This window comes from Myotis nattereri, assembly GCF_964212035.1.
Source record: "Myotis nattereri genome assembly, chromosome: 9".
NCBI classification, from domain to species: Eukaryota; Metazoa; Chordata; class Mammalia; order Chiroptera; family Vespertilionidae; genus Myotis; species Myotis nattereri.
Window position 1 is genome coordinate 44,456,434 of NC_138084.1, and position 23,377 is coordinate 44,479,810.

The following is a 23,377-nucleotide window of genomic DNA, read 5'->3' on the forward strand; positions in this document are numbered from 1 at the left end:
ACATGCCCCCCAAGCACTTGAGCGTCAGGTAGGAGGCTCCTGCAGGATCAATAAGTGCAATTACTTCATAAAGTTTAATGTCACTCAGAACTCCCAGTAAACCCCTCCGTTCTCACCTTCATTTGGTTGCATAAAAGGAAATTGCAAAGACTGCCGATGGAGGCTGAAGACCGGCTACAGAAACTGTACCGGGTACTAATGAAGTCTCACCTACCACCAACCAAGGCCAGGAAGAACCTTCTCCGGCCCCGCCCCCTCATGAATATGCAGATGAGCGGCCGCCGCTCACGGCCCGCCCTCCACTCCTCTCCCTCGCAACGGACTCGCCCTCAAACGGGAAACAAGATGGCGGCGGCAGGTCCGAGCACTCGGGCCTCCTCCGCGGCGGCCGCGGCGGCGCTGAGTCGGCGGAGCCGGCGGGGCCGCTGTGACGAGATGGCGGCGGCCAAGACCGGGGCGCCGGGCCGGGCCTCGGGCCCCACGCTGCTGGTGCTGCCGCAGACGTTGCTGCAGCCCCCGCCGCGGTCGGAGGAGCCGGGCTGCGCCGGCTGCTTGGAGACCCCGGGGGAAGCGGCGGCCCTGCCTGGCGGCCACTCGCTGTGCCGAGGCTGCGCCCCACGCGCCGCCGACGCCGCGGGCCCCGCTTGCCCGCGCTGCCGCGCCCGCGGCCCGGCTTGGGCCCGCCGTCGGACCCGCGACGACGGCCAGGCCCGCGCGGAGGTGCCAGGCGAGCGCGCCCGCCGCCAGCCGGAGCGCTGCCGCCCGCGCCGGGACGGGGGCGCGGCCGCCGTGGGGCCCAGGCCGGAGCCGGAGCCGCGCGCCGCGCCCGCGGAACCAGGTGGAGCCTCCCCTCCTGTCCTTGGGGTCCGGGGCGAGGCCGAGCGCGCCCAGCGTCCCAGCCCGGCCTGGTGCGCGGGTGGAGGGTCCCAGGCCCGCGGGAGCGGGTGCGGAGCGTCCTTTCCCCTGCGGTTGGAACAGGGCTTGGCCCGGGTGCATGATCTGGTTCTGAAGGTTGAACTTCGGGAAAAAGTAGGGGCTTGATGGACGTGGAGGGGCTCCTGCGCCCCGCGTGAGTCAGAAGTTTGGAGGGCGCCCTCGCGTTCTTGCAACAAGTCGGGGCCAGGTTGGGACCGCCGTGCCGGAGGGCCCGGGGGTGCTGGTTCGTGTGGGGTGCAGAGCTAGGGGGCGGCTTGCTGGTGGGGTGCCTGGAGTTGGGGAACAGGTTGCATGTGAGGATGCGATGGGAGCTTTTCAGCCTGGGGATCAGAGTGCGTGAAGGGAATGCGCCCTGTTGTGCATGGTTAGCACAGCCTGGCCCATAGCGAGGAAACGGTAAGCGACAGGGTTTGATGCTTAAATAATAACACTGATACCGAGCGCCAGGGGTAGGTCCCCCAGGAAGAAAAGAAGCCAGGGGGGGGGGGGGATGTAAGAGCTTGGGAAGCAGATTGGGTTGGCGGGGGCCGCTTTTCTCCCCGCGGCAGGGTAGGTTTCCTCCGATCATCCTGGCAATTGAAAAGTTTCGGTCAAGGCTGCCGCCGTCAACTTTGCCTTTCTGAGCGCCTGCAGCCGGCCGCTCTTGACAGGGTGCCCCGCTGAAACACAACACTGTGGCGATGGCTTCGTTTAGGACCCCGAGACACACCCAGCCAACACATCTGCTTTGATTAAAAAAAAAAAAATGCTTGCCTAGGAGGTCTTCAGGAGACATAAGCGGGCAAGGCTGGATAGTTGCGCCTTTTTCGCTGGGAATTCTGCCAGGTGTGATTTTCGGCGGCGTAGAGGAGGCAGTGCTTGTGCAGGAAATGCAGTGCCTGGAAACTACAGCTCCCAGAATGCCGCTTGTTTTGGTTCGAGCCGTCAGACACCTGCCACGGTCCTAGGGCATCTTTTCCTGCTGCGTCTTGCCTTCCTGTGCTTCCTCTTTTAAACTTCACACTATCCTTAGGAGATAGGTACTGTGATTTCCATTTTACAGATGGCATGGAGGCCCAGAGAAGCTAAGTAACTTGCCTAAGAATGAAAACCATATCCACCTGATTTCTGCTCAAATGAGGGATGAAGGACTCCTCAAATGTCATCTCATTTGGGGATGCTGTGTGATGTTCTCATATGCTATTTAATTTGCTTCGAAGTCTGAGATGATGTCCAAATGATAAGACGGCATTTCTCCGGTCCCCTTGTTAGTACTCTTGATTATATATGGTCAGATAGGATAGAAATTTCTATTTTTGTTTCTAAAACCTGGACTCCCTTGTGAAATACCCTGTCTGAAATTTGAATCAATGGGGAGGGAGGAAGATGGCTTAATGATTTATGCAAACTTTTTCCCTTGAAGAATTTTACCCAAGTGTATCAGTGATTAAGGAAATTATATAAAACGAGATTCCAAATTAGGATCTATTGAGTCACTTAGTATCCATTCAGTATCCAATTACTTCATATGTTTATATGAGTACCACAATGAAAAGTATTTTTTCCTTAAATTTTCTTGTTGGATCATTAAGTGTATATAATTACATGCTTACTAAGTCAATGCATTATAGAAAAATATTGCTGGACAGGAAATTACCTTCTAGTTTCAGTAGGTTGTCTGGACCTCTTTAGGTTATATAGAATATTTTTTTAATTTAAAAATTTAATAGGCAGTGCATTCACATAATTCAAACAATGTAAGAAAGTACACAATAAAAGGTTCCTCCTACCCCCATCTTCATTTCCTACTTCCATCAAAAATTCTTGTTTATTCTTTCCCAATTTCTTTATGTTTATACATGAAAATTAAAATATATTTTATGTTTTTTATCTTTTTACACAAAAGGTTATATATTATGCACACTGTTCTGTAACTTGCTTTTATCATGTAACAATGGAAATTTTTTCATATTAGTACATAGACGGTTTCTTCATTCTACTCACAGTTGCAAGGAATTTCATGGAATGGGTATAACAGTTTACTTAACTGTCTATTGGTGGACATTGAGGTTGTTTCCAGTTTCTTCCCATTATAAATAATTGCTTATAAAATTTTTACATAAGTGCATATGTGCATTTTTATGGAGAGGTAGCTTTCCTCAGATGCTCAAGTGTTTGCAAAGAGAAGGTTAAAAGAATCATTGCTTTAACTCAGGTCTCTCATTCTACAGAAAAGAGAAATGAGGCCTAGAAAAGAGATCAGCTACAGGTTATGTGAGTTAGTAACAAATAAACAAGGGCTGAAAGGGTAACCCATTAATAAAGGCTAAAATATAGTCTAATTCACAGTTAAGTGCTCATATGGCTTTTACTAGGGAAAACTAAAAATACCAGTTTCATAAATATTTACATTATACTTTTAGGAGCGGGAAACAAACAGAATTAGCAATTTCAGGTGTATTCAGAAGTATTGCTTTTAGTATTCTTTTGGCATAGTTAAGTCAATTGCTAGAAGAAAGGTCAGGCCTGCTTTATATTACTGGAAATGAAATTTTGTAGTAAATACACTGGTGTTAAGTGAAATTCTTACAATTTAAAAATGTTGAAGTTTCATGGCTCTTTGGTATTTGTATCATCTATTTCAAAAAAAAAAAGGAAAAGAAGAGTTTGTTGAAAATGTTAGTTGTGCAGGTGACATTTTTTTTTTTTTTTTTTTTGCCAGCTTCTTGGCAAGCTTTGAAGTTCAGAACCTTAATGATTCCTGTGTAAAATTTTTTATTTTATTCTTATATATATTGTCAATTTGCTTTTAGATATAATATCAGTTGATTTGCACAACACTGTGTGTGAAGGCTAAGTCAGTGATCGTTTTAAGATGAACCCAGACTTCAACTTTATATTCTTTGAGCATCTGCACTCATTGTATATATTGACATACAAAGCATTTGTACCATCTGGAGCAATGTCCAGCAAGTATGTAATGAGTGCCTCCTCTTTGCCAGGCACTGTTCTAGGTCTTTGGGAGACATCGAAGGTTGAAATATTAAAATATCTCTCCCTTTTGGAGCTTATATTCTAAATTTAGAGACAGTCCTAATCCATTGATTTTTAAAAAAGAAAATTTATCACACAGGTATACATAGGTAGGTTTGCAACTATGTACAACAGTTAATAATTAATGAATATTAAGAATTCATTTAGCCTTGTGATTTGAAATCAAGCATGCTCATTTTAAATTATACTGCCTTTGAACTTGAAACTAAGACATTTTTAGGACAGTTCTTTTTTTTCTACCATGGGTAATCATTAAAGAGAAAAGCTAGACAAAGGATGATGAATTTTTTTAATTGGCAGTTTAAAATTTGTAACTATTTGTAGTATTAAAAGTGCATTTCAAAAATTGAATAGATTAAAAAAATTGAATTTCTTTCCCTTTATCCCACCCCAAACTCCTTGTTCACTTCAGATTAGCATTTATACATTTAAGCATTTTTCTCTTTCTGTGAAAAACAAGTAGTTCTCGTTAATTACTCAGTTGGCAGACAATGTTTGCTATGTGTGCAGCCTAAATTGCATTTAGGACTAATGAATAAGTCATGTGATTGTAGTGTAAAAGGACAGGAATTTCCCTGGCCTGTATGGATTTGTTTTAAAATGTATAAAAATGACTCAACTTCTTATCCTTACTGACTCATTCCAGAATTTGAGGGTGTCCTTATGTGTTATACTAATGCAGGAAATATTTGCCATGTACTATGTGCTTTTTAAAACTCAGAATGAGATCACCTCACCAACTAAGCATTAATCACCATAGAAGGATTCAGGATTGAGCAGCAGGAATTTGGGAGGTATTCATTTTTGTTCATTCATATTTCTTGTCTAACTTCCAGTTAATCTTGGAAGACTTGCCTACCTTGAATTTGTTTATATCTGAGTTTACTTGCATGTAGGATGTGGGATATGTTTATCAAATTTCATTTCACTAATTCAATGAGCATTTTGAATCTTACATTTATCCTGTGTAAGATAATACAATAAAAAGATGATGAATAAGATATGGTCCCTGTTCTTTAAGATTCCACAGTCTGGTTGGGGAAACACACCTTATCAAATAATAATACAAAGTGGTACGTGAGGTAAATGCATGGTGCCAACAGAGTATAGCAGCAAATTTCAACCCTTTCATCTCATGGCACACATAAATTAATTAGTTATTAAAATTCTGCAGCACACCAAAAAATATATTTTTGCTAATCTGACAAAAAAATGGGTATAATTTCGATTCATTCACACTGGATGGCTTTGTGTTGGCTTTTTTTTTTTTAACCATTTAAGGGAAAAGAGGACAGTGCCCCTGACTAAATAGTCAGGTGTTGCATGTTTTAAAATTCTTATGGCACACCAGTTGAAAATTGCCAAGAGTATATGAATGGGACAGTTGACAGTCAGGAGGAAACCTGATGATGGCATTTGAGCTGAATGTTGAAAAAAGAGTAAGAATTCACCAAGTTAGGGAGGAAGGGATGGCCACGCCAGGCAGAAGAACCTGCATGTGCAGGCATACGGTACTTGACATATTCAGACCGACAAGAAATTAAATATAGGTGGAATGGGGAAGAAGAGAGATTTTTCCTTCTACCATGGAGTTAGGACATGAAGGGCATGGCATATCATGCTAAAAGAATTTGGGACTTTATCCTATAGAAAGAGTTGAGCTCTTAAAGATTTTTAAGTGGTGGAATTACATAATCATAAATGTGCTTTAGAAAGATAATATTGGTTGGAATGTGAAGGAAAGATGTGAGTAGAAAGTGGAGGAAGGGAGTCCAGTTCGGGGGCTCTTTTAGTACTGCAGGCCAGAGATGAAGAGGGGCTGGACTGGAGTAAAGCAGTGGCTGTGGGGATGTTTCCTTTAGTCATTAATGTAGTGACCATTTGAGGGCCTTCTGTGTGCTTGGCATGGAGCTACAAATAGAAGCATGATTCTCTCAAACTCAGTGTAGTTGGGAGGTTTGTATATAAACATGCAACTGAAATGTGTTGTAATAAATGCAATTATAACTGTAATGCAAGATATAATTGTAGAAGGGAGTATAATATAAATAGAGACAGACTGCCTGTTTTCAAATTCCAGCTCTGCCATTTATAACTATGTGTCATTGCTTAACCTCTCTGTACCTTAGTTTCCTTATTATGAAAATGGCGATAGTAATAGTAGCAAAATTGAAAGGTTAATTTTAAGACTGAATTATTAGAATGCTTAGCTCAAATGTTAGCTATTTTCACAAAAAGAGAACCCAGCTGAAGTGAAAGGCAGACACTTGACTGAATATTGGGTAAATGGATGATGGCAGGATAAGGATGAGGGAAAACAGTACTACATTTAAAAGCATAGGAGTTTGAAACAAGGAATTTTAGGGATTGTAAGGAGAGTGGTTGAAGTATAGTGTACTTGAGGGAGAGTGGAAGGAAGTGGAATTGGCAGAAATAAGTAGTTACTGGATAATAGTGGACGTTGGATGCCATGCTAAGGAGTGAGGACCCACCAAGAGTTTTAAAGAGGAGTTCATCTTTGCATTTAGAGAGATCACAACTATGGGTGTAATGTAACAAATGCATCGATGAGCCCAAATTCTCTTTTAGCAAGATGGCTGAGATAAGCTGAAGGCTCTTCTGCTACAAATACCAAACAAAAAGCTGGGTGATACAACACAACAATTCTTTAAAATATGTTCCTGAGTGTGTAGGAAAGATAGGAAAATCTCCAGGTTCCAGAAACAAAATGAAACGAAAACCCCAAATTTTAGTAAGCTCTGAACTCATGCTGTGTTGCCCTGGAGCAGGGTGAAGGAGTGGAGTGAGGGGTTATTTCTCGTTTTCTATTTCTAGCTGATTGCGTATTAACTATTCGGAAGAAGGAACCAAAACTAAGACTTCTGCATATATCTGGGATCTGATGTGCTGCATCCTAGGAGACAGGGTGGGCTAGAGAAAAATCTCCCCACTGACTCAAGTCAATAAAAAGAAATCTGTCTTGATTTGCCTGCACTTTATGCAAAGAGAAAATGGGAAAAAAGCTTACCTGAGAAATTGAAGCATGAAACCTATGCCTCACTCAAATTTGGGATCTGAATTTATATTATATGGGTCAGGTATCCCCATGCTGAGAAATTAATATAAAAGCTGGCTCCACGCCCATGGCTCTGTGGTTCACCTATGAACCAGGATGTAATGGTCCCATTCCTGGTCAGGGCACATGCCCAGGTTGTGGGCTCGATCCCCAGTGTGTGGGGTGTGTGGGAGGCAACCAATTGGTGATACTCTCTATCACTGATGTTTCTATCTGTCCCTCTTCCTTCCTCTCTGAAATCGATAAAAATGTATTTAAAAAAATAAAAAGCTGGCTCCAAGCTTGTGATAATCCTGGGTCACCCAGAGAACAAAAAAACAAGACTTCAGGGGAACTCCCATATCTCAGGCCACAAGGGATTCTCACAGAAGAAATAAGCCCAACTGGAGATGAATTTATAATTTAAAATTACGCACAAGAACAACAATTTTCTACCACAAATAAGAGTCAGCAGACATGAAATGATGATTATAGCTCCAAGAATTGGGATTATAGAATGGCAGTTTGAAAGATAATTTAAATGAGCATATTTTAAGTGACTGAAGATATTAAAGGATTAATTGGCATCCAAAGAAATGAATAAGACTTTATGAAACAGGCACATTTGAAAAAGAATTAAACAATGAAAAATGTAGGTTAAAAGGTCAGTGAATAAATTAAGCATTAGTCTACATAGATGAGAAAATCAGTAACCTTGGAGGCAGATATGAGGAAATCTTGAGAACGCAAAACAGAAGAAGAAAGATATAAAAGGTCACGAAGACCCAACATCTAATATTAATTCCAGGAGGAGAAAAATAGAATGAAGGAGATGTGGAATGTAAAGAGATGATGACTTGAAAATATTTTGGAATTAATAAAAAGACATGAATTCTTAGGTGTAAGACTCATGATTCCCTAGCAGAATTTAGATGAGCAAAACAAAACCTTACAGCTAAACACATTGCAATGAACCAAAGACACTATTAAAAGCTACCAGAAAGGAGCAATGGACTGTGAGCAGACCTCTCTTAACAAGACAGGCCTGAAAAAAATGGAAGAATATCTTCCAAGTGTTGAGAGAAATCTGAGTTTCATACTCAGTTAAGTTATTCAAGAGTGAGGGCAAAATAAAAATATTTTTAGATAAAAATATAGTGAATTTATCACACTTTCTGAAAGAACTATTATACTAAACAGTGTACTTCAGGAAGAAAGAAGTGTAACTTTGGAGATAGAGTAGGATACAAGAAGTCCTGGTGAACAAAAATTGGTAGGTAAACTTAGCCAACATTGACTACATAAAACAAAAATAATTATGACAATTTGTGGGAGCTAAAACCGAAGTGGAACTAAAATACCAGGCAAGGATAAAATGTAAGCTAGGGACTGATCAGCATTAAAGAGTTCTAATGGTCTATATATAGTTCAGGAGGAGGACAGAGATATTGATTAACTTTAGGCTTTCAGTCAGATGCATATTAAAAATTTAAGGGTTACCACTAAAAGAAAAGAAATATGATATATAACTTGATCTACTGTATACACATAGAACGATACACCTCCCAAATTAGAGGATATCTATCCTTTTTAAACAAATGTGGGACATTTACATAATTAGGCACAAAGAAAGTTTCAACAAATACTCAAGATTGATATATAAACCATGTTATCTGACTCAATACAATAACATTAGAAATTAATAACACATATAATCAATTTTCCCTGCCTACAAGTCCTTGTTTGAAAATTAAAAAGTAAACCCCAAAACTAAAGTACAAATGAAAAACATAATCATGGGAATTGGAAAATATTTAGAATTGAATACAGCTGAAACCATACTAAGGAAAATTTAAGTGCCTATATCATATTTCATTGAATCTTAAGGTGCTTTGGCTTATAAGATGAGCTATTATTTTCCAAATACAATGCTTTCCTACAACTTAGACTTTTTAACTTTATACTTATGAAAGAGCTCATAAATTTATTTAGATGTAGATTTAATGTATCACTTATGTACGTATTTATAAAAGAAAATGAATAAATGAGTAGAATACCCCTGTGACTTCCTCATATTCAGGATTTGATTCTTCTAAATCATTTTTTTTGACTGAATCATAGAGGTTTTTGTTTTTCTGCATAGTATTGATCAACCATTGAGCCACTCTGGTCAGGTGATACAGCATTTCTTAAAAGTACTCCACAGCTATCTACCGCATTTTCTTTCAAACTTCTGGCTCCAAAAAAGTTTTGATGCTAATGCTTTATTGAGCTTGCCAGAAGGTATCCACAAAAGTTTTTAGATGAGACCCACCTCTTCCTCAGATGGTCTGTAAAAGTTTTATTGGTTAACATTGAGAGGTTACAATTGTCCAATCATGCCATCAGGGTTAATCGGCAAATCACTATACAGTTTTTGTAAGCTGCTTCTTTAATTATCTTATGTTCATACCTGTGTAAGCAATGAGAGTGGCATCATCACTGCTGCTGGCTGGCAGTGATTATAAGATTCCAATTGTAGGAAACATCCCAGTTTCAGAGATGTTAATATGGAAAAATGTATGCCCTAGAATCTGTAAGGTACTTGAAGACCGAAAACTATTAAGAGGCTAACTGAAGAAGTTAGAAACTCACAGCAGATTAAACTTAACGGAAGTAAAAGGTCAGAAAAAATAACCAATTACTGAATAGTAAACAAGAAAATCAAAACCAAATCTAGTTGAGGAATTAACATTGAATCTCTATTATAGCCAAGTCTCTGGCAAAATTGGTCAAGGAAAAATAAAAAGCAAGCAGGCATATATAACGTTAGGAGTGGAACAGGTAATACATCTCCAGATAAAGATTTTTAAAAGCCCATTAACTGTAAAATATGGCAAACTTTATGCCCATGGATTTGAAAAATTATATAAAATAGTCAATTTCTTAAAAAATATAACCTGACGCAGAAATGAGTGGAAAATGTGAATAGAAATGAACCAAAAAACCAAACTGAGTAAATAGTAAAATCCACCCACTAAGTAATACATGGATACAATGAGCTAAATTCAGTTTATGCAAACTACAAATGGCCCATTTTCTTCCACAAATATGTGAAGAAGAAAAAGCAATAGAAGGGAAATCTGCAGTTTAAGTGTATGAACTTATTTGGATCCTGATTTGAAAAACTATAAAAACATTTGATTGGAATTGAATACAGGTTGGATTTTCTTTTTCTTTTTCTTTTTTTTTTTGTATTAAAGGTATTAAGTTTTTAGTGTGACAGTAGTTTTATGGTTACATGTTTTAAAAGAATCCTTTAAGAGAGATGCGAAAATGTTTCTGGGTAAGATGATATGATATCTGGAATTTGTTTCAAAATCATACAAAGGGAGAGGGGGCAGGTAATGATTATGGGAATAGATTTAATAAGATTGGCAAATAATTGATTTTTTGGACTCTTTAAATTATTTAACACTGGTTATTCAACTATGCTGACACCAATACCTGTTTTAATTAATATTTATAATAGTTTAATATTTGATAAACAATGTGTTCCGAAATTGTTAACTGTTCTTAGTCACTAATCATCCTTATTGATAAGTTCCACTTTAAAAATAGTTCCTTTCTGCCCTAGCTGATTTTGGAACACATTGATTATCAAAAATTAAACTATTATAAATATTAATTAAAACAGGTACTGGTGTCAGCATAGTTGAATAACCAGTGTTAAATAATTAAAGAGTCCAAAAAAAAAAAAAGTAGACTCCAGTAACATGCTGTCATATATTTGAATTTGGTAGATGACAGGTGACATTATAAGTCATTTGTGGATGTTAAATTTGTATATTATAGCAGAGAGAGAGAGAAATCAATGGTGCTGTCGAGAGTGGAGAAAACTGAATGAGCTACGTTTATGAAGAAGTGAGAGAAAATGAGATCTGGAACACCAGGGGGAGATTGATCTTACACTGGAATAGGCGATACTTCTCCCATTTTGGTGACTAGGAATTTTATTGATTTCAGAGAGAAAGAGGTAGAAACATCAGTGATAAGATAGAATCACTGATCGGCTGCCTCCTGCACGCTCGGTACTGAGGATTGAGCCCACAACCCAGGCATGTGCCCTGACCTGGAATGGAACCGGTGACCTGCTGGTTCATAGGTCGACACTCAACCACTGACCCACACTGGCCTGGCCGGTGTTCAAATATTTAAAGACCATGATTATTTCTGCCTAACTTTTTAGGTTAAAGTTCTCAAATTCATCTCTTTGGTCCTCTTCCTTCCTATCTCAAGATTGTGGTCAGACCACATAGAGTTCTTGGAATATAGTATGCTTTTTGAAACCTTTTTGACCTTTTGTCACCTATGATTATTCTACTTATGATACTCCTCCTTCTTATCCTCCTGTCAAAATATTCATCTTTTAAACCCAGGTGAAACAAGTGCTCTGTGAAATTTTTTCTCAAATATGAGTCACACCATCCTTTGTGCCACCATGTGAGTATATGCATCTACATGTCAGTGGATTTTAGTTCTATGTGTGTCTGTTTCCGGTAGTACACTGAACTCTTTGAGGTCAGGGATTATGTCTTTGTGTAGTCAGCACTTAATGTGGTACCTAGAATGTATTAGGTACTCAGTAAATGTTTAATGAAGGGAAAAGATTCCTAAAAAAGACCTTAAAGTTTTTGGTCCTATGTCATAATTTCTTTTTTTTTTTTATGTCATAATTTCTTTACTCTTCTGGTTATCTTTAACGATGCCACTCAGAACTGAACCTTATACTTTAAATAATGGCTGACTAATGCAAAGTATAATGCAGCTTACTGTCTCTTCATCTGGATGCTAAATTCTTATTAATACTATCAAAAATTACATTGGCCTTGCTCATACTGAATTTGTAGAAACAAAATTGCTTCCTCCCTTCTCCCACATGAACTGCTATTAAGCCAGTTTTTCTCATTACATATATGTACAATTAAATTTTTAAGCCTGAAGATAACATATCCAATTTTGGTTTTTATTTTTCTGAATAACAGTGAACTTATTTTCCCTTTATTTCCTTCAATTTTGTCATTTCCCTTGTGCTTATCTAGTGTTTTGTTCTATAAAATCTATAATAATAAAAGTGTAATCTGTTAATTAGACCAGACAGCTGAACGACCTTCCAGACATCCTTCTGGATGACCTTCTGGACGAAGCTGTGGCTCTGAGGACGTAGCCCTTTGCATGAATTTTGTGCATTGGGCCTCTAGTTATTATAATAAAACTGCATGCCCTGGCTTGTGTGGCTTAGTTGGCTGGAATGTCGTCCCGTACACTGAAGGTTATAGTGATTCATTTCCCTGTCCAGGAACATACCTGGGTTGTGGGTTAGATTACTGGGCAACCAATCCCTTTTTCTCTCAAGGTGATGTTTTTTTTTCTCTCTCTCCCCCTACCCCTGCTCACACCCCTACCTACCCTCTGAGATTTGTCAGTCTGTTTCATGTTTCTATGTCCCTGGATCTATTTTGTTCATTAGATTCCACGTATGAGTGAGATCATGTGATACTTGTCTCTCTCTGACTGTCTTATTTTGCTTAGTATAGTACTCTCCAGTCCCTCCATGCTGAAAGGGTAAAAGATCCTTTTATATAGCTGCATAGTATTCAATGGTATAAATGTACCACAACTTTTTTATCCACTCATCTACTGATGGGCACTGGGCTGTTTCCCAATTTTACTAGTAGCTATTGTAAATGGTGCTGCTATGAACATAGGGGTGCATACATTCTTTCTGATTGATGTTGCAGGTTTCTTAGGATCTATTCCCAGAAGTGGGATCACTGAGTCAAATGGCAGTTCCATTTTTAATTTTTTGAGGAAACTCCATACTGCTTTTCATAGTGGCTGCACAAGTCTCATTCCCACTAGCAGTGCGTGAGGGTTCCCTTTTCTCCACATCCTCGCCAGCACTTGTCATTTGTTGATGACAGCCATTCTGACAGGTGTGAGGAGTACCTCATTGTTTTAATTTGCATCTCTCTGATAATTAGTGACTGAGCATTTTTTTCATGTCTCTTGGCTATCCTTATGTCCACTTTGGAGAAGTGTCTACAAACATTTGATAAGTTTTTTTTGTATGTGGGCTATGATTTTGGTTAGTTCTTTGCCAAAGGATAGTTTTATTTTTTAAATTTATATTTACTGTTGAAAGTATTACAGATGTCCCCCTTTCCCCCATTGACTCCTTCTAGCCCGCCCTCACCCCCTACCCCAGGCCTTTACTACACTATTGTCTGTGCTCATGGATTATGCATCTATGCACATAAATTAATCTCTCTCCCCCACATCTCCCCCAACCCCCCCTTCCCCAACCTTCCCTCTGAGATTCCACAGTCTGTTCCATGCATCTGTCTCTGGAGCCAAAGGATAGTTTTAAAACACAAATAGTGTAAGTTAATGCAGTAGTTATCTGTGGTGTTTGTTATGGTACTTAAGTAATTAGTCTTAACATTTGATGTTAATATTTTATTAGCTTTTAACTTTTTCTCTGTGTACTTCCTTTTCTTCCCAGGTAAACACTTTTTATATTACCAACTGTAAATTGTTACTTGTCTTGGGCAAGTGGGTAAATGAGCAGTTGCATTAGTTGGTACTTGGCTGTCATCTGCACTCTTGGAGAGTTAGGGATAAACCAAAAAATAGTAAATAAAATAGAAACCTCTTTACTTTGATTTTAAAACACATTTGTGGTTCACTCCCTGTGTTTCTACCTTTTTACTTCTTCTGGATGCTTAATTTAACATTCAGATTTCTCTTTTTGCATATTCCATTTGACAGTGGTTGCTTGAAAGATTAGTGAGTAGTATAAGCAGGTAACCTTGAGATTAATACGGGTAATGGCCCCTTGTTTCCTGTGTATTCCTGCACTTACATATGTTTTGCTGTCTCTTGGTGTTCTGTGCAGCACTTGGGCATTTAGTTTTACAACTCTTTGACATTCTATAGTTGTTTCACTCAAATATATATATATATATATATATTTTTTAAATATATTTTATTGATTTTTTGCAGAGAGGAAGGGAGAGAGAGAGAGAGTTAGAAACATCGATGAGAGAGAAACATCAATCAGCTGCCTCCTGCACATCTCCCACTGGGGATGTGCCCGCAACCCAGATACATGCCCTTGACCGGAATCGAACCTGGGACCTTTCAATCCGCAGGCCAACGCTCTATCCACTGAGCCAAACCGGTTTCAGCTCAAATATATTTTTCATTCCCTCGTAAGGTTGTAAGTTTCTTTAGGACTTGGACTATTTATGTTCGACCTTTATTATATGCCTTTCTTGACTTTCTTAAAGGAATAGTCTCTACTTTTGTCTTCTTCCTCATTGCTCATTCCTCTTTAGTAATGGTGTCTGTTTTCATGATGAGAATTTTATATTCTCCACTGCTTATGAAGAACGTAGATTTTGCTTCTTGCTGTGATGGAACAGATTGAAGCAGACCAAAACTACTGCTGAGAATAATTAGAAAAGCCTGATTTAGAAAAAAATCTATATGAAGGCATTGGTAAGTTGCCAAGGCAGCCAGGACCTTCAGACATTTGTGGATTCTTGGCAAAGGGAGAGTGCAGCTATTAAGAAGCAGAAAAGCCAGCAGAGCTTTCTTCATGGAGCTAGAGATTTAAAAAAAAAAAATGTAGTTCAGGGCTGCCAAGGCAACCAGAACTTGAGAGGCCAGATACCAGAGAGAAAGGAGGTACATCCCCCTCCCTCTGCCCCCTCCACCTGCTTTTTTCCCTTGAGGCGTTTGCTGAGTTTTAAACTGTGCAGAGTAAAAGGCTAAGAGGTTTCACAGAAAGATACGGAAAAGCAAAGCATTTTTTAGCGGTTCCTCAGTGTTGAGGAGAAAAAGTTAGGACCTTCTAAGGAAGGTAGGTTTGGTAAACACCCCAGACTCATTTGGACCCTCGAAGGGCTACAGACCAGGGTAGAATGAGCTTTACAAGCTTTGCAAAGATTGCAGCCTGCCTTGAATCAGCTCATGTCCCGCCCCCATTCTAACTGTCTATCAGAGAACATGGTGAATCCTCTGTAGGAATATAATATCATCCAGAGCCTCTACAGTTTTTTATATATGTACAATGAATGACTTTCTAAGAAAATTACCAGGTAAACCAAGAAACCATACCAGGCATATAAATAGATAGGATAGAAATATATTCATAGCCTTCCAGTTATCTGATAATTTACTCAATCAGTCTCTAGTTGAAGGACAGGTTGTTTACAGTCTTCAGTGTTGAGTGATTTGCAGTGAACATTCTTATATGTACATCTTTGTACATCTGTATGATATTTATCTTTAAGATAAAGGATGCCCTTGCTAACTCTTGCCTTCATCAAACACTTTTTTATCTTTGCCTATCTGATACATAAAAGCATTTTGGTTTAAAAGGTTTTAATCTCTTGAAATATTAATGAAATTGAACAGATTTTAATATGTTTATAAATCTAAAATGTCCTTTGCTCATTTTATATGGCTTTAAAAATTATTAAAGAGGTCTTTAGGCTTTTAAAAAATTATTAAAGAGGTAATAAGATGTAGTGAGTGAGAACACAGATCCTAGAGCTAGATTGCCTGGGTGTAAGTCCTATAGCTCTTTTCCTTACAGCATTGTAGCCTTGGGCAAATTAAGGGCTCTGTGCCTCGGTTTCCTCATTTGTAAACTGGGATAATAGTATCTCCCCATTAGATCATTATGAAGATTAAGTGAGTTAATTATACAGTCCTTAGAAATGGGCTTGGTATAATGTGATACATAACGGCCGGCTATCATATGATGCTGCTGGTGGTGACAGAGATGGAGATTAGCTAAAGAGATTTTTTTATTGGCCCAAAGGCAAATAGCTAGTAAGTGGGAGTATTCAGTCATTCTGCTGCACTGATAAGTTGAACCTACAGAGTAAGAAACTCAAACATAGTAGTCAGGGTAGCATCTTCCCAGTAAAGTTCAGTGAGGTTCTTTTTCTAATTTTGTATTGAGTGTGGGTGCTTTGACAATGAATGACATTGCATTCCTGAGGGTTTGGTGTAATTAGCAAAATGTCTTGTAGTTTGTTTTGTTTGTTTGCCTCTATTAATATCCAGTAACCACGCCCCAGAGAAAACCCTTTTTAGGAAGGACCTTCAAGGAAGTATAGCTGCTCCTACAGTTTACGTTACACTGAATGCAATAGTCGGCTTAGGTTACTAGCCACAGGTCTGTGTCATTCTTAAGGCATCATGTTGTTAGAGTTCCCCTTCCTGTTAAACATAATAGTCAGAGGACAGACATCCAGAAAGTACTTGAACCAAAGGATTCATTTGCAAATACCAAAATATTCAGCATCTCCACGTCACCTAAAGTCCTTGCTCGCACTTCTCTGTGAGATGAAGGTAGAGTGAGTGGTTGCTTCTGTGCGACGGAAACACTTGAAAACTCCCATAGAAGCTGGTGGATTGATTGGTGAAATTGGGACTAACTCCTCTGCACTAAGGTTCTTTTCTGGTTCTTTTGGCGTCTTGTTGCTCTGCTTATTATTATTTTTTTAAAATAATTTGGGTTTTTTTTTAGAGCAGTTTTAGTTTCACAACGAAATTGAGAGAAAGGTAGAGAGATTTCCCATATACTTCCTGCTCCCATACATACATAGCTTCCCCCATTATCAATATCAGGATGGTAGACTTGTTACCAAGGGTATACCTACAATGATGTAAGCACCTAAAGTTCATTAAGGTCACTTTGAAATATTTATTTAGAAATAAGTTCATAAATAAGGCCAAGTAGGTACTCCACATACTGACTGAAATCCTACTATGCCTTGACTTATCTGAGAGTAACAAAACTGGGCAGGGGTAGGGGAGGAGTACCAATTTACAGTCACCAAATACTGCCAGGATGGACGGGGTGTGCAGCACACAGAGAAGTGCAATATTCTAATGATGGACATATGTCACTGTTCATTTGTCAAAATCCACAGAACGTACAACACCAACGCATAGTGGATGAAGGTGAGGGAATGCTTTATCTCCCATACCGAGGGTCTAACAATTCTCTAGTACTTGGTAGACCTTTAGGTTACTCCACTTCTACATCTGCGTTAGATGCAATGTTTCTAAGTATCTTCCACTCTTCTCAGATGTACTAAATAAGAGTCTTTGTAAAATAGTTGAGACAACTGAAAAATGACGAAGTCACCTTTTCTGCAACAAGTATTTATCAACCTCAATGGGATGTAAAGTTATTAAAAAGTCAAAATAAATACTGTTTCAATCACTGGATATACATAGGGGTCTTTAAAAGTGTCATGTACACTTACGGAGTTTATGTGTACTTTCCCCCTCCTTTTTGACAACACTTACAACTTACCTTTTATTCCTGTTCTTAACTTGGGTTTAATCATCTATTTATATAACCAACATATATTGTGTGCCTCCTATGACCTGAGTATCTCGGATTCAGAATTTTAGCTAAAAACACAGCAGAACAGATTACAACATATATATTGTAACTAGGGTCAAGAGACACAGTGCTTTATAAAGATGGTTATGTGCAGTCTCTGGAGAACCTTGAATGACATGTTGAAGAGTTTTTACTTGATTGGCAGATCAAAACCACTGAAGTCTTTGAGGATAAAAAAAAAATCTGGTTCTATACTGGAAATATTTACAGCTTGTGTACAGGAAAACAATCTGGTGACAGCGTTTAAAAAGAAATAGAAAAATATAGTATTATGAACAAAACTTTAGCTCATTTAAAATGTTACTTGGTAACACTGAACTAAGACCTTTAAATAAAGTTTTTCCTTAAAGTCTTTTAATATGTTAACTTTACCAGTCAGGCCCTTCCAGACCACTCTATATAAAGTAATCTTTTTCTTCCATTTTACATTTATTTTCCTTCATAGCACTTAGCACCATCAGTTGTATTATGTACACTCATATATTTGCTTATTGTCTGTTTCCCTTCATAGATTGTAAACTCCATGAGAGCTAGGATCTTATTTGTTACTGCTTCTCTACAGTGCTTAGAACTGTGCCTGGTTTACACCCTTAATAATTATTTGTTAAATGAATGAATGAATATTCAAGTTAAGATGACCACACTTTTAATGTAGTTGATAATGTGGGGGCAGCAGTAGGATGAGGTGTTGGTTGGTTCCTTCCTAAGACATCCTATTAAAAAGCATGTTCTTGCCCTGCCGGCGTGGCTCAGTGGTTGGGCTTCCGCCCTATGAACCAGGAGATCACGGTTTGATTCCTGGTCAAGGCACATGCCCGGGTTGCGGATTCAATCCCTAGTGTGGGGCATTCAGGAGGCAGCTGATCAATGATTTTCTCTCATCATTGATGTTTCTATCTGTCTCCCCCTCTCCCTTCCTCTCTGAAATCAATAAAAATATATATTTTTTAAAATCTTCTTTTCCCTTTCTTCCAGAGTTTATATTCAGAACACCAATCAAATTAAGCAAGCCTGGGGAACTTCGTGAGGAATATGAAAGCCTGAGAAAGGTATAGTATACATGTTATCATGCCATTCATTTTTTAAAAGTAAATTAAAATAATGGCATTAAAGAATGCTTAGTGAGAGTTTTGGTTTGCCTAGTGTTTTTTTAAATTTACAATTCAGAGCCTGTCTTTCTACATATTACATTATACCAGCATAGTTAGATTGTAGCTATAATGGGAGTAGAGTAAATCTTAACTAAGAACCCCCTTCTAAGCTGTCCTTTCAAAGGTGAAAGTGTAGCTCATAGCACCTGTCACATACCTGCTACAATAACTGGCCACCAAGAGAGGTATTCTTGGCATTTAAATGTTAGTTAAACGCTAACATTCAAACTTTTATAATGATAGCTTTTACTATTTTTCCTTATCTTGCAAGGTTCTAATTGCATGTAACTGATATTATCCTTTATTGCTTTTACTCTGTTAAATACTCCAGAATAACTGTAACTTAGGCCAGTAACAGGGTAATGAAATAATTTCCTAGAGAACCTTTACCCTTGGGAAAGCTTTTACCTGTGTCTACATCATCTTATTTGGAATGTTTTCAAGCTAATTGTCTGGGAATCACTTAGAGAATTAAGACTTTAAAAAGGCTAGTAATAAGAAGTATGTTACAAAATCTGTATCATCCTTCCCCAGCCCTCTTTCTGTAGCACCGTCTCTTAACCCACATTCATAAATGATTAGATAATCATTCTACCTGTGGATATTTAGTATTTTATAACGATGAGTAATCCACTTAATCTGAATCAGACATCTTCAAAAGCAGAGGCGAGGCAGTAACATTATTTGTAGAATTTCATATTGAATAAAAAAATCAGTATTAACAAGGCCATGTTAAAGAGATAATAGAAAACTGTTCTTAATTACTATACATTCTTTGACCCTTTTAAAAATGAGGATGTCATATGCTGAGTTGAGCTGTCATTCTCCTTTAATATTGGTATTGTGAGTTTTTTATTTGTATTCTGTGTTTTAAAAAAATCACTTACAAAGCTTTTTCTACATGGTAAGAAATTATTCTCAGGGGCCACATCAAAAGAACCACAGATTCCTCTTAAATAAAATTCTAGAATATACAGATAATTAGCTCTAATGTTCCTTTTCAAAAAACATGGCCCTGGCATTGACTCAGTGGTTAGAGCATTGTCCCTCTGACCAAAGGGCCTGGGCTTGATTCCTGGTTAAGGGCATGTACCTGGGTTGCAGGGATCATGGAGAATATGGTTTAAAGCTATCAGCTTGAAGATAAAGAGAAAACAAGGAGCTGGAGATAGAAAAGGGAGTTAAAGCAGAAGGCATGGTAAGAGTAGAGGTTTTTATAAGCCTTTAGAGAAGAAACCTTGACTTACTTGTGTTCCTCTTAGGAGGGAGGTGCAGGAAGATGGTTTTAAAAGGACTGATGGCGTAATGCTGAAGGAGGCTAGGACATTCTCATGTAAAGTGAATTGTGTTTGAAAAACACCTGTGTTATTTGGATTAAGTAAAAGTTAACTATAGGTTCTTCTCCTGTGGGATCTATGCACAAATACCCAAGTTATCCTGCATTCTTTGTACAACCTGGAAAATGAAAATTCAAGTCATAAAATCAAAAGTCACTATGGGACATCCATACAATGGAATACTATTCAGCAATAAAAAGGAATGAATCAGTGGTACATGCTACCACATGGATGAACCCCAAAAAGATGCTAAGTGAAAGAAGCCAGATACAAGAGGCCATGTATTATATAATTCCATTATAGAAAATGTTCAGAATAGACAAATGTATAGAGAAAAACAGATTAATGGTTGATTGGAGTAGGGATAGGAATGGGAATTAACAATAAATGGGTGTGATTTTATTATAGTAGTGAACATTTCTAAAGCTGATTTATGGTGTGTTCCCCAACTTGAGAAATTTACTAAAAATCATTAAATTATACACTTGAAATGGATAAGTTATATAATATGTAAAGTATGCCTCAATAAAGTTGTAAAAAAATTTAAAAGGCACTAGACATTTTATGGAGAAGTTGATAGAGAAAAAGATGCCTCAGAGTGCATATTTTCTGAAACAAAAGAAATATATAGTTATCTAGATGAATCTCTAGGGGAGGAATGTCTTTAAAAACTGGTCCTGAGCAAGGGATGGTAAGTGGAAATGAACTCTATAGGACTCCCCATTACTAATTTGATGTATAACATATTATTAATACATTTTTTATTTAGTATACTTTATTTTTTTTTAAATTAAATCTTTATTGTTCAGATTATTACATTTGTTCCTCTTTTTTCCCCCCATAACTTCCCTCCTCCCAGTTCCTGCCCCACCCTCCGCCCTCACTCCCCACCCACTGTCCTCATCCATAGGTGCACGATTTTTGTCCAGTCTCTTCCTGCATCTCCCACACCCCTTTCCCCCCCAAGAATAGTCAGTCCATTCCCTTTCTATGTCCCTGATTCTATTATGATCACCAGATTATTTATTCACTTGATTCTTAGATTCACTTGTTGATAGATGCATATTTCTTGTTCATAATATGTATCTTTACCTTTTTCTTCTTCCTCTTCTTAAAGGATACCTTTCAGCATTTCATATAATACTGGTTTGGTGGTGATGAACTCCTTTAGCTTTTCCTTATCTGTGAAGCTCTTTATCTGACCTTCAGTTCTGAATGATAGCTTTGCTGGATAAAGTAATCTTGGTTGTAGGTTCTTGGTATTCATCACTTTGAATATTTCTTGCCACTCCCTCCTGGCCTGCAAAGTTTCTGTTGAGAAATCAGCTGACAGTTGTATGGGTATTCCCTTGTAGGTAACTGGGTTTCTTTCTCTTGCTGCTTTTAAGATTCTCTCTTTGTCTTTTGCTCTTGGCATTTTAATTATGATGTGTCTTGGTGTGGTCCTCTTTGGATTCCTTTTGTTTGGGGTTCTCTGTGCTTCCTGGACCTGTAAGTCTATTTCCTTCACCAGGTGGGGGAAGTTTTCTGTCATTATTTCTTCAAATAGGTCTTCAATATCTTGCTCTCTCTCTTCTTCTGGCACCCCTATAATTCTGATGTTGGTACGATTGAAGTTGTCCCAGAGGCTCCTTACACTATCTTCGTATTTTCGGATTCTTTTTTCATTTTGCTTTTCCGGTTGGGTGTTTTTTGCTTCTTTGCATTTCAAATCTTTGACTTGATTCTTGCGCTCCTCTGGTCTGCTGTTGGGAGTCTGTATAATAGTTTTTATTTCAGTCAGTGTATGCTTAATTTCTAGATGGTTCTTTATCACAACATTGAGGGTCTCATTAGATTTCTTGAGGATCTCACTACATTTATCGGCGGTCTCACCAGTCTTTTCGAGGGCCTTACTAAGTTTATCAGCAGCTTCTAGACAGTTCTTGAGAGACCTTAAAAGTGTGGTTTTGAGCTCTATATCTTCCATTTCTGACATTTGCATCCTGTTTCTTTGTCTCCGCATTTTTTTAACTTTTCTTGGTGCGCCCCCTAGTGGTCTTTGTGCGCAGTCTTGTTGTAGTTAAGCCTTGATTGTTGGCAATACCAGGGGTGATTTGACCTCCAGGCTAACTGGCTATGAGAGTCAGCTGTGTCTGCAGTGGGAGAGCTTCTGTGCTGGATCTCTAGGGCGGTGCTAATCTAGCCTTTGCCTGAGGCTATCCGGCAAATGGCTCTGCGCAGGGCTTGGGCGGGGCGGGTCCCTGGGGATCTACAAGGCGGGCGGAACAAGCAGTTATGGCTGCTCTCAGTCCAGTCCGCAGAGGCTCTGCCTCTCAGAGTCCCAGCAACCGCTGCAAACCTCGGAGAGAAAGCTGCCTTCGAGTTCCGACCGAAGCCAGACAGTCCCGCTTCTCCCGTTTGAGTCTGGGTCCCTAAAGACTCGCCCGGATCTGGAGCTCAGAGTCTGAAACTCCCTCCCGATTGAAAACAACCTCTCCCTCCGCCGCCAGCCCGCTGCGCGCGCGCACTCTGCACCTGAGTATTTCACTTCAGCACTGCGCCTCCTCTGAGTCTGGGTATGATATTCTCTTTCCTCCTAGTTGTAGAATTTCCACTCAGCCAGCCTTTCTGTGGTTCTGGATGATGTCCGTTCTGTCCTTTAGTTATATCTCTGAAGTGGTTGTTCGAGGCAGCAATCTCCGGCGTTAACCTATGCCGCCATCTTGGTTTCTCCCCAAGTATACTTTATTATTTTGTGTAAGGGGCAGTAAAAACCTTTATACAGGCTATAAAAAGTTAACAAGAAATTTTATTCCCCTAATTCTGGTTCTTTTAAAAGATGTTTCCTTAATAATCATAGATTATTCAACCCATGGGATAGTGTTATGCCTACTGAGGTTACTATGGATTTATAAATTTTATGATTCTATAAATAAGTTTATATTTCTAAGTATGTTTAAAATTTTCTTCCTGCCATATGTCAAAATGGTTTTTTTTTTTAAATTAAAAAATAATGCAGGAATATGCAGAGCGAAAGGTGAATGTTTCTCTTTTCCTTATTTTCCAGTCTCTTCCTAGGCCCTTACACACACACACACACACACACACACGCATGTACACACTTTAATCTTTTTCAGTATAAATGAAATCATGGTGTGTATTCATTTATTCACTGTGTCCCTACTATATGCCAGGTATTGGGTATACAGTGGTGAATATGATAACCTGAGGTCTGAGGTGCTTGCCCTTAGTGAGATTCCATTCTCGTGGGGAAGATAGACAGTAAATAAACACACACACACACACACACACACACACACACTACACACACGCTCTACACACACTACACACACACACACGCACACGCACACGCACACGCATACGCAAAGCAGGATAAGGAAAGTTAAGG

At 38.9% G+C, this 23,377-nt stretch overlaps 1 protein-coding gene across 1 annotated transcript in view; it reads left to right on the plus strand.

Moving 5' to 3' along the window:
- Positions 1-336: 336 nt before the first annotated feature.
- RNF169 (ring finger protein 169) overlaps positions 337-23,377 on the plus strand; it is a 59,772-nt gene continuing 36,731 nt past the window's right edge. The window contains exons 1-2 of the mRNA XM_081099156.1: positions 337-838; positions 18,474-18,547. Coding sequence (XP_080955282.1) covers positions 346-838; positions 18,474-18,547 — 567 coding nt within the window. The 5' untranslated portion in view covers positions 337-345. The remainder of the gene's footprint in view (positions 839-18,473; positions 18,548-23,377) is intronic.